General features: G+C 46.8%; 1 protein-coding gene across 1 annotated transcript in view; it reads left to right on the top strand.

Annotated features, from left to right (window-relative positions):
- PRKCB (protein kinase C beta) overlaps nt 1–9,643 on the top strand; it is a 198,289-nt gene extending 188,646 nt beyond the window's left edge. Inside the window, exon 17 of the mRNA XM_063315016.1 lies at nt 8,893–9,643. Within this exon, the coding sequence (XP_063171086.1) occupies nt 8,893–9,045 (153 nt within the window). The 3' untranslated portion in view covers nt 9,046–9,643. The remainder of the gene's footprint in view (nt 1–8,892) is intronic.
- Nucleotides 9,644–12,371: the final 2,728 nt, after the last annotated feature.

Genomic DNA, 12,371 nt, shown 5'->3' on the forward strand with positions numbered 1-12,371 from the left:
TACCATGAGTTCTTTTTTTCCCCTTTCATAGTGTGGACGCAATGCTGAAAACTTCGACCGGTTTTTCACTCGCCACCCACCTGTATTAACACCACCTGACCAGGAAGTCATCAGGAACATTGATCAATCAGAATTTGAAGGCTTTTCCTTTCTTAACTCTGAGTTTTTTAAGCCTGAAGTCAAGAGCTAAGTAGACCATCCTCCCCCATCCCCACCCCCACCCCTTGCACACCCATGACCATTTCCATTTGGTCCCAGCTGCTGTTGTGGTGGCATCCTCTGTTGCAACCATTAGCTGTCATGCTTTGGATATTTTTTTCTTTTGTGGTGATACTGGAATGGCCATCCTTCAAAGACTTGAGCTGTAACTGAGTATTGTTGCATCAGTGGCACAGAGGGGAGAAAGAGCAACTGAAGTGTTATGGCTGTGAGTCTAAAAACGAGGTCCTCTCAGAGGTCCAGCCATGCTGGGCGGGAGGCAAGTTTCCTTTAGAGTCAATCTATTGAAACATCTCTGGATCCTGAGTGCCTGTTGATGGTGCTCTCCTCCTCTCCTCCTCTCTCAACTTCTTCCCAAGGAAGCAGTTTGCAAAAGGAGTGGACATGAACTTGCTTTCCAAGATGGAACTTTTCTCAGCTTCTTGATCCCTTGCAGAGTCTTCTCTCACTTGTTTAGAGGATGCTGCCTGCTTTTCTTCTTGCAACTTTGATGTGAAACTGATCTGTACAGAGAGACAACTCTCAGTTATTTCCATGACATCCGCAAAAGTTACCATGACCCAGACCTGGCTGCCAGAGGTCTTTGTGTACAGCCTGCTTTTGGTCCTAAAACCTCAGTGAATCCATGAGGCCTATCAATAGATATCCATACTCAAGAATGTTTAACACTCTTATTCCCAAGATTCCTAGGGGAATGAGATGGGGGACTAGGACAGTCTCAAGATCCTTTGAAGGAAGTCATGCCAGTTAAATGGGGTGAGTGAGGCAGAAGGAGGCAGCCCCTCTCCCCATGTGGGCTATGTTTGAAGTTACTCAGCCCCACTTATATAGGAATTCTACAAGGTCCACCTTAAATTGTGCCATTGCCATTTCTAGTGTTCTTCTTAACTATTGTATTTATTTGTATTAATAAATTCACATAGAAGTGCTGGAACTGGATCCAAGCAAGAGTTCATCTCACCTCCCTAGGACCAACAGAAAACCATTAGCAGGACATGGAGACAAATGCTTTCTGGTCTCACCCAGCAATGCTGATGACATATATGTAGGTGGCTGGGAAAGTTTCCTGAGTGAAACCCTGGATGGCTCCTAGAATGAAGGGGAGTGGGTCCTAAGGGTCTGGCATGGAAGACAACAGCCTCCTCTTTAGAATGAAAGTTACTCCCTGACCTGTCCAATTCAGGTCAGAGAAAAATGGGCACCTGAAAGGATGGAGAACAGCTGCCAACATTGGAGTGGGTGACCGGACACAGTAAAAAGTGGGACTCAATGTTTCTGGAGAGCAGAGAAGAGTGAAACAAAGGCTTTGTGGGGAGATGGTTGCAGGTTCCAGCCCAGCACCTCTGGGGAGGGTAAGGGTCCTCTGGAGCCGGTCAGTATCAAGGGCCTTGATTTGGCTTTTGGTGTTAGAAGAGAGGAGGAGGAGTTCCCACTTGGGGGGATTGCCCCTTGGGAATACTGAGCAGCCCAGACAATTGTGTAACTGAGTTTGTGGAGGCACTTTTTTTTTTTTTAGCCCAGGTTGCCTGCCCTGATAGCAGGCTCATTTCAGGATAGCTTTACCCCATGGTCTCAGGGGGCACCAGCCTGGCCATCAAAATTCCCTTCAAATATTTTGGAGTCAATGGTCAACCTTGTATCCACCATTCCATGTCAGTTTTTATGTTTAATTCATATCAACCCTGTGTGGGTTCCTTTGCAAGTATTTTGGGGGGCAAGGGTTGGGTGCTGTTTGTGCAGCTGCCAAATCAACAAATTCCATATGTCCCCCTGTGCTTTATGTGTGTCAAAAATTTAGGATTTTACTAAAATTAAGCTGATATTTAAAGTCCAAAAAGTACGTGTGTAACTTGACTGAAGCTGTAAAGTATTTTTGTCTCAGCTAATATTATTCTGAGAATAAGAAATATTTTCTGATGGAATTCAAAGTTGTCTGTGTTTTTGGCAAAAAGAGAAAGAAAAGAGAAAGAAAGAAAAAGAAAGGAAGAAAGAAAGAAAGAAAGAAAGAAAGATGCTTCCTTTAAAGTTTAGATGATACATATCCACCTTTCTCTTTTGTCCTTTCCCACTTCATACCAGTTTGCTTTTGAGTTGTTTATGTTGTGCCAACTTTTCTTTTCAGAAATAGTTATAAAATAAAAAGTAAATCTTATTTTGAGGAAACCTCAATTTATTTTAAAACAGGTCTTCAATGGGAAGGGGATGATTTGAAAGCAAAATCTCAGCTCAGATGTTCAAGTCTGACAGCATTAACAGTTATATTACATTTATTATTGTTTAGAAACCATCAGAGCCAAAACTATCGAACTTGACATGTGAAATCTCATCATAAACTTCAAAAAAAAAAAACTTTCAGCAGATAATTCTGTAGAAATATGTGTTAACCTCAATTTTTAAAAAGGAAGAAAGAAAGCACTCTGTAAGAAATCAAAATTTCAGATATGAGTGTTTTTTAGCTTCAACTTTTGAAAAATATTAGGTAATCTGTACCAGAGTTCTAAAAATTCTGAATAGAAAAGCCCAAAACTTGTCTATGATACTTTAGGATTCTTGAATCAAGCAGGGATTAAACTCTCAAAGTTTAAGAGGCCGTTTAACCCCGTAGCACCACTGAGATGATGCTCCAGATTCCTCAAGACCTTCGTAGAGAATGCAACTCTTTAGAGCAGCTCTCTGGAGCAACAGAAGCCCCTTGTAGCACTTACCCGGAGAAGCTTGGTCTTGGGGCTATGAGCCCATTGCTACAACATTCCAGCCTTTGAAGGGATCCAGATGATCATGCTCTTCTCCCTTCTCTGCCCCCACGCAGGATGTTGAGTACTCAGGAACTTAAGCAATTGAAATTTGCATCGTCAAAGTCAGTGACAACTCTTGATAGTTACACTTGGTTGTTGGTTGTCCAAGCAGCGTTTTCTTTGAATGACCTGAATTCCATTTTTCTGCCTTATAAACACCTGAAATGAAGCATCCGCCACTGGAGGTTGTATGACCTTAACTTCTTCCCAATTATTCAGAAAGTGGCTAAGGAAAGTAGTAGGGCTGCTCTTTTCTCAGCCCCAATGATGAAGATTTCTTCTTTTTTCTCTGATGCTTACAAACCCCAGAGCCTTCTTTTACTGGCTCTTTCAAAGCCCACAGCAATGTTTTCTGTGGGAGGCTTTGGCCAAGGTCCCACCCCTCCCCATAAGCTTCTCTGTCACATCAGGCAGCATGTGGTCATTCCATGACTCATCATCAGCCCACAGCTTTGCTCTGGAGACAGCTGTCCTTTTTAGCAATTAGCAGGGTTTGCGAAGGAGAGAAAGCAAGAGAGATACAAATAACAAATTGTGCTCCTCCACATTTCCCTTTGAATGAATATGAGAAAAATATGGGGAAAGTTGCCCAGGAAAAGATACACGTTCTTCATAATCCTTCTAAAGAAACAGATGAAATGTACAGTTTTCAGGACAGAACCCTCTCCTCCCAGTTTCCTCCATGTGATTTCATCTTTAGCCTTCAATAATAATTGATGCAACAACCTACAATAACTAGGGCCACTGTCACGTTGTTCCTTTGCCTAGAACAGCCCTGCCGTGTCTTGGGCCTTGGATTACAACTCCCATAGCCCTTGGTCATGATGGGGATCTTAGTCCAACACATCTGATTAGCATCAGATTGTGGAGGGTGTTCGTAGATGGACCAAGGGTAGAGGCAGAAAGCTTGAGCACTTTCCCTGGTTGAGCTGGAGGGGGACTATTGATTGGAACCAAAACGGAGAGGAAGAAAAGTCTTCCCTTTCAAGAAGCCCTGTGCTTGTTTCCACACAAATGTCCAAAGCAAAATGGGGATTTGTGCTGCTTAGCATGTAGCCCCCATGTCACACGTCAAAATAGCAGGACTGTAGAATTTAAGCTGGCTAGATTAAGAGCAGACAAGGAGAATGACCCTGACTAGTCATGCTGCTCATTCCAAATGAAGTAAGTCATCGTTCTAAAATGCCTTTGATGTGGACCATCTGAAAAGTGGTCTTCCTCCCAGAATTTGAAGAATGGCCCCCTCGCTCCTAAGGTGACCCTTTCGTTAATACCTCTTCAAAACACAAAGCCTTTTTCTTTCCTTTAGAGCCGTTATCTTGTGGTCAGGCTGTATGCACGTTTTCCTGGGAGTACGTTGACTTGGACTCTCTGAAACTTGTTACTGATTGGACTGCAATATTTTTTGTCACTTGACAATGACCCTAAAAAGCAAACATTCAAAGATGCACACAAAACACAGCAACCACCCACTGTAACTGACCAATTAAGAAAGCTGTCTGAACACAGCCATTAGACAGTAATCCATTGATCAGAAGTAGGTGTTAAAATCTCCCGCTTCTAGGTCATGATCTTGCTGCCCAGACAAGAAAAGAAATGCAGAATTTGAGTGGCCTCCTGCACTGGCTAATCATGAGTTTGTTTGTTTGTTTGTTTGCTTGACTTCTTTTACCCTATCACAGTCTCTTGACTCTCAGCAGCTGCAATGTCACAATAAAAACAACAACAGAATTTAAGCAACTTAAAATCCAAATCATGAAGGCAAAACCAAAGCAAAGGGGAAAATAATAACAACAAGAGGAACAGGTGATGCTCAGAAGATCTCCATTCTTAATAACGTCTCAAAAGCTCTCCTTGGGGAGCCCATGCCACAGTAGGGCTCTCTAGCTTCAGCTCCCTGGGCATCCTGGGAATGTAGGACAGCAAGAAGCTCCTCCCCCATGACCTAACAAGCCAGGCTGAGTCCAGTTGCAGGTACCAGGGTCCAAGCCATGGAGGTTATGCTTTAAATTCTACTCGGAACTGAGCCAGGAACCAAGGCAGGAACCACAACAGAGGTGTAATCTGCTCCCAATGGTGAGAACCAGTCAAGGCATGAACCACCCCTTTCTGGACTAACTCTGATTTCCAGTTAGTTTTTAAAGGTAGCCACATGTGAAACGCATTGCAGTAGTCTATGCGGGTGCTGATGAAAGCACAAATTACAGTCACTAGGTCCTCCTGCAACCACTACAGATGCAATAGTTGCACCAGCTGAAGCTGGGCAAAGCCCACCTAGCCAGACCCTCAAGCTGCTGTTCAAGCAGGAGCTATGAGTTCAGAGGGAACCCCAAATCACAAACTTGCTCCTGGAAAGGTAGTGCCTGCCTGTCTGTGGATAACCCTGGCACCAAAAAGGAATCCTAATGTCCAAACAGCAACTCCTTCTTGCTTGGGTTCAAGCTGAGCTTGTTTTCTCGATCCAGACATTCACCATCTCTGGGCAGTAGGATAGTGCATCAACAGCATTTCCCCCACAGCCCAGGACAGCAGTGTATAGTTGGGAATCATCACAATACTGATGATACCATACCCCAGACTGCCCAATGATATCCCCTGCAGTTTCATATGGATGTTAAAAGGGGGGGGGGGGAGCATGGACTGACCCTGTGGTGCCCAAAAGTGAAGGGACACTCAACAAATCTCTCCTTTCCCATTTGCAGATGGAGAAGCAGAACCACTGCAAAACAATGCCCCCAATCCCTGACTTCCATTGGTGGTTATTAACAAAGGCTGCTGAAAAGTCTAAAAGGACAAGGAGGGGTACACAACCCCTATTCAGGTCCTGACATACGGTAGGTCACCCAGCTGAGTGACTGCCACTTCAGTCCCATACCCAAGCCTGAATCCAGACAAAAAAGGATCCAGAAAATCCATGTCCTCTAGGGAGCCCTCTGAGTCCCCTAGAGTGTCTGCTTCACTGCTACCATCTCACAGCTCTCTCCAAAAAGGGAAAGTTGGAGATCAGAAGATAATTATCCAAGACCACAGGATCAAGAGATAGCCTCCTCAGCAAAGCCTCACCTGCGGTGGGAAGGGCAATAACTCTTCCTGGGGGTGGCTGGCGCCGTAGAGCCCTCCCCAGTGAAGGAGATCCTTCACCACTTGGATTTTATATCTATTTTATTCTCTATTTATATTGTAATTTATGACTTTTATGGCTTTAATTTTCAATTTCATTGTAAACTGCCCAGAGTCCCCGTTTTTGGGGGAGATGGGCGGTGATAGAAATCTGAAAAATAAATAAATAAATAAATAAATAGAGGTCACACTACGGTCTCCTTCAAGGCAGCCATGAGCGGTCCCTCCTATAAGGAGCAATTGACAATCTCACAGATCCACATGGGCACTCCTCCCAACAGCCAGGATGGCCAGGGGTCCAACCTCTGTGACGCAGAGGATAGTCTAGACAGCTGCCTATCTACTTCGTTGGAGCTCATGGGCCCCAAAATTGTCCCAGATAACAGGGCAAGAGGATGTGCCAGTTATTACTATAGACTCTGCCCATGTAGAGTCAAGACTGCAGCGAATCGGAGTGACTTTCTTGGCAAAATGCCGTGCAACTTATTTATAGCAGTTGGGTGGGAGATCTTTCTGATGACTCCTCCCTAAAAGGGAGTCCAGGGCTGCTGGACAACTGTCTGTCAATGCAGTAAGGGAATAATCTGCCTCATCTCCCTTATCATCACTAAGGTGCAGGCCCAAACGTGGGGTCATCCTCATGCTCAGCCAAATTCACATTTTGGCTTTCTCCACCAGCGCACCAGGCAGTGTTTCTGGCACTTCATCTCCCAGAGAGTCTCCATAAACCCAGGCATCAGAACGGGCCACTTGGGGGCAATAGTCCAGTCACCAATCCACCTCCTAGTGGCGCTGATCTGAACTACCCGCCAGTGAGCTGGCAACTGCAGAAACCAATGGGGTCCATTAGGCACCTGGGACAAACCACTGGAATGGATTCCATCGTGGAGGTCATAGGTGGTTCTTGACCACTACAGGGTCAGGGCACGATCCGACATGAGTTGAGGTTATCACAGAGTCCTTAAAAGCCAAGGCACACCAAGCTGCTGTGATGCTATGAATGTTGACGCTGTCTAGGATTGCCTCAGCACCAAACTGGAGCCCATTTCTTTCATTCCAGTGGAGGGTCTGGGCAGAGGCAAAGGTGGTGGGGCAGCACAAGAATGAGGTGGTGAGCTGCCTGAAACCAAGCATCATCCAGAACTGGCACTCCAGCGTGCATAGTCTAGAAGAGAAGGCAGAAGCCCTTGGGTCTGTGGAGATGTAACAGCAAGTCCTGCAGGGAATGCAGTTTGGTTGGTCACATCCGCTTTCCCCATTCTTCCACCCAGACCTGAGTTCTAGACATCTTACCGACCCTTTTCCATCATGGATAACCAAGACCTTGTTCTGGATTGGACTAGTCCTTGGCCATAGCATCACTCCAAGTTTGTGAGCAGCCTGCGTATTTCAGTTGAAAGGAAAACAAGGAAAAGGAGGTGGTATGAGATCCTTCATCCCACCTTACCTCAATTGCCAAGTTAAGCCCCCCTGAAGCTATAACTCCCTCTCTCTGTGAACCACCCAACAGAGCAGTGTCTCTCAACCTCAGCAACTTGAAGATGTGTGGATTTCAACAGCATGGCTGGCTGGGGAATTCTGGGAGTCGAAATCCACACATCTTCAAGTTGCTGAGGTTGAGGGACACTGCAGTAGAGGATCTTCTGCTGCTCCAGATTACCTAACCGAATAATGTATTTGAGGCACCTACATCAGCTCTATTCTTCCCATATCTGCCTTGCAGTTAATGACTCCAGAAATCCAGTCAACCGTGGGGAGCACAGCGGAAGGGAGACGAGCGGCGGCATTGAGCAGGCCACTCTCTGAGGGCCGAATTCCCAGGAGAGTGCCGGCTCTTTCACTGTTGGAAAATCGACATATGAAACTTTTTCTGGAAAAAGGGCTGCTCTTGGCCTTTGGATGCAATGCTGGGGACTAGGATAAATAATACATTGGGCTCCAATTAACACTGAATTTCATTTCAATGGTTCAGTTGGATTCCAGCTTTAATTAACATGAAATGGCCTAACCCTTTTTTCTCCAGTTGCATTCAAAACTAACCCACCTGGAGCAGTCTCTCCCAGGCACGTCTGGCCTGGACGCGCCAGTCATGTGACTCTGAGCATCACCTAGGCAGACCTGTGTGTTTACAGGCAAAGAAGGGGAGTTCCCTGAGAGTTGCCTAAGCAGCCATTCGTGGGGTACCAAACTTTTAAGCACCACATTTGGTTCATGTTCTTAGTACAACGTAAGCAAGACGACGTTGTTCTTGCTCTATGAGTGTCATTAAAGGTGTAGCCTTTCCCCGGTCCTGCTCAGCACACGCTCGCCCCCAGTTGCGGAAGCACGGCTGGGGAGGCAGCTCTGCGAGGGAAGTGGGCGGCCCCTGCGGCTCTTTCACGCCGCCACTGAATTGGGCGGGTCTCAGAGGGGCGGCAGGGGAGCCAGCCCGAGGGCCCCACTTGCTGAGGGGGTCTGTGGGGGGAACCGCCCAGCAAATGGAGCCCCCTCCCCCGCTCTGCTGCCCCTGCCGCCACTGCTGCTGCCGCCTCTGAGTTGGGGCCCCAGGCCCTTCCGGAAGCCTCCCTGCTGCTTCGTCCGGCACCGGCAGAGCATGCGTGTAAGTACGGATGTGGAGACCCGCCCCCAGCCAGGCGGTGGCACTTGGGAGCCCCCTGCCCTTCCCGAGCTCTTGGGCGATCCGGCCCTTTTGACTGGGGGCTCCTTCTGGTCCCTTCCTCCGCACTGCTTTTAATTGTTTTGCTTTTTCATCCAACAGAAGGACAAACACGACACTTCCAACTTCGATAAGGAGTTCACAAGGCAGCCTGTGGAACTCACGCCCACGGACAAACTCTTCATCATGAATTTGGACCAGAACGAGTTTGCAGGCTTCTCCTACACTAATCCCGAGTTTGTCATTCACGTTTAGGCAGCCTGGCAAATCCTCCTGCCATTGCGTTCGTGGGGCTGAACTCTGGGATGCCATGCGTGCGTGTGTGTGTGTGTGAATGCACGCATGAACCCACCCACACTCTCGCAGTGTTTAGTCTTCCGGGGTTGTCGGTGCATACCCTTGCCTGTCCACCTGCCCATATAGGAGCAGAGGGGCTGGGGGTCTTCCATGTCCCTTCCTCTTTGTATGCACAAATGGATAGAGATACCCTGATCAATAGAAAGACCTCCGCTTGTTCTCTGAATGGTCAAAGTGGCTGGCGTTTTCAGAATCTCTAGCCAATGTACTACTGTATGATTTCACGACTGTGGTCTCAGAGTACCAGATTTACTTCTGTCTTTGTATTTTGAAATTTCTCTGAAACTGAAACGCTGATCTTTTGTGTCTTGGAATGCTAAGCATGTTTCATAGCCTCCACACGTATGCCCGCAGCTTTTTGAACTGTGACCCCATATTATTGTTTGGTGGTTGCTCAAAGATGTCCAGGGGTCAAAAAAATCAATATGGTGGTCACAACCATGGGATCAAAGTCGCACCCCTTTTTACATCATGCACCATATTGACTTTTTCAACACACACAGCTCAGACAGCCTGTTGTTGTTCTTGCCAGAGCCAAACCAAAACCCTCTGCTGGCGTGGAGAACGTGCGTCCTGGAGTTGTTCCTCTTCTGAGCTCTGAAATGAATGGCTCCCTCTTTAGTGGCTGTGAACGCACCTTTAGAACTGCCAATCGTGGAAGGAAATTTGAAAAGCCAAATTTCCTTCCTACTTCTAATTAATACTGTTAATATTAATGGGTTTAAATGTAGTGTAGCGTAAGGCTCTGCTGCTTTGGGGCAGGAGAAGGAAGCCAAAAGGGAGAAAATAAATAATAAGATGGCATGTTAAGGTTACTAGGATAATTTGCAGTCTTTGGTAAAAATCTGGATTTTAAAAACAATCCTCTGTTTATTGCTTATTATTTCAATTTTGAGGCTGCCCAACTCCACAGTGACCCTGGGTGGCTTACAATTTAAAAATTTAAAAGCCAAACCAACTAGCATATATCAAAGAAAAAGAATGCAGCTGACCAGAAGACAGAACCAAAACCCCACGGGGCTCAACCACCATCTTAGCCCAAGGCCTGGGAGAACCACCAGCTCTTTAACAATTTGCAGCAATTCAAAATGGTGAGAGCAGGATTGATCGGGGGGGGGGGGGATCATTCCACAGGGCTGAAATGGTGGTTGTTAGTCATTCGGGAAGAATTAGCAGAATTCAGTCTCCCCACTCTTTCTTTGGTGATGAGCATATGGTGGAAAGTGTGTTCGCAGGAGAAGGACAATGCATTTTGGATTATTTTATGTGGTATTACCTGAATCTCCATGCTGATTAATTCTCCAAGCATCTGAAACTACACTAATGCTTTCCAAGATCTGCTGTTTCCACAATTGGTCACACAAAACCATCTGTGTTCCCTCCAAGTGCTGTCTTTAAAATCTTGCCAGTATTTGTATTACTTGGTACCAACATTCTCACGGCTGAAAAATGCCAACGTGCCCAAAGAGGAAGACGGGCTTTGCTGAAAAAGATCTTAGTTCATGTTATGTCCAAGTGACAAATCCCACTCCTAGAGTGCCTTCTTGTTTTGTTTGTTTGTTTGTTTGTTTGATACCGATTTCACTCCTGATGCCAAGGCTTAACGTTCCGTGTATGTCATGGCTGGAAACCGATTCTGGGAAGATGGTTCTGCTCCGCCTCCTTCCACCAAAGTTATGGGAAACGAAGGCTCTTCTCCCCTGAGGTGGAGAAGAGAGCCCCGGGCAAGAGCGAGCGTCTGAAGGCAGGCAGCCTTACCCTGCTGAAGTTACCGAGGAAGACTTCTGGGCCGCAGGAGCATGGCACGGTGGCATGACAAAGGTCTGGACTGGAGTCTGCAGAAAACTGGGCTGGATGGCAGCGTTGGTCTGGGAACTCTCTTTCTGCAACTAGATACCCTGTCAGACCACCTCCCCAACACCCCCCCCCCTTTGGCAATAATCCACTGAAGAGAGTGTGGCTTAATTACATACTAAGAACACCTGTAAGAGTATCTTAAGTGGGGGTGCAGGGACGAGTGACAAATGCAGCCCCAAGGGAGGCAAACGCCAGTCCTTCGCATACCAAGGCCGGTTCCTTGCTCTTAACAAAAGAGGTGGCCTTTCCAAGTTAGGAGAGGAGGAGATTCGGCCTCCTCCCTCCACAAGCCCCTGAGAGACGCTCTCAGGAGGGAAGGGGAAGAGACTGCCAACTGCACCAGAAAACTGACAGAAGGGGAAGTTTGGGGTTGGCTAGGCTCCACTGCCACTTCAGCCCCCGTGGTATTTTCCACAAGTTCCACGTTTTGCCTGAAGCCACCTTGAACTCTTCTGTGTAGATAGTCTTGATTCGGGGAGCATGTATCTTATTTTCAAATATATTGCTGTGGAGTTAAAAATTTTGGTGGACGTGGGTTGCTTCTGTTTTCATTCTTCCTTACATTGAAATGTCAGCACACTGTATTTTAAAACTCAGGCAAGCCATTCAAATGCTAACGTGTTTGTATAGCAACAACAAGCAGCATGGTCAGCCGCCCTGCTTTCAGTGGGCCGTCCTTCCAGGGAGAAGGGCTCGGGACTATAACGCTGGGGTGCCAAACGACAAAGAGGAGGGAGAACTAAGAGCCCAGTGAGACAAATCTTTTCTCCTCACTCTTTTTACTCAGATGTATGTTGGCAGAATGAGGCCCCCAATTCCATGCAGGCCCCTCGTGTCCGGTCTGTGCTGTCTTTCCATGGCTCTCCAAATCTCAAGGAGAGGCTTCAGTTTAATCAGGAAAAGAGCACTGAGCATGCTTGCTGGGGAATTCTGGAGCTGAAGTCCACACATCTTTAAGTTGCCAAGGTTGAGAAACACTGCTTTCTATCTATTTCTATCTATGAAAAAGGTGAAAGGTCCCCTGTGCAAGCACCAAGTCATGTCTGACCCTTTGGGGGAACGCTGCTTTTGCGATGTTTTCTTGGCAGATTATAGAGCGGGGTGGTTCCCCAACTGTAATTACCTTTCCCCCAGCAAGCTGGGTACCCATTTTACCAACCTCGGAAGGATGGAAGGCTGAGTTGACCTGAGCCAGCTACCCGAGAGAGAATCCAGCTTCCGCTGGGATCGAACTCAGGTCGTGGGGAGAGTTTTGGTTGCAATGCTGCCGCCTCCCGCTCTGTGCCACGCGAGGCTGTATCTATTTCTACCACATCTAAAAATTAAGGTAGAATAAGCAAGGTAATGCCTCCCTGGAGAAATGGGGG

The sequence above is a fragment of the Candoia aspera genome, chromosome 14, assembly GCF_035149785.1.
Source record: "Candoia aspera isolate rCanAsp1 chromosome 14, rCanAsp1.hap2, whole genome shotgun sequence".
NCBI lineage: Eukaryota > Metazoa > Chordata > Lepidosauria > Squamata > Boidae > Candoia > Candoia aspera.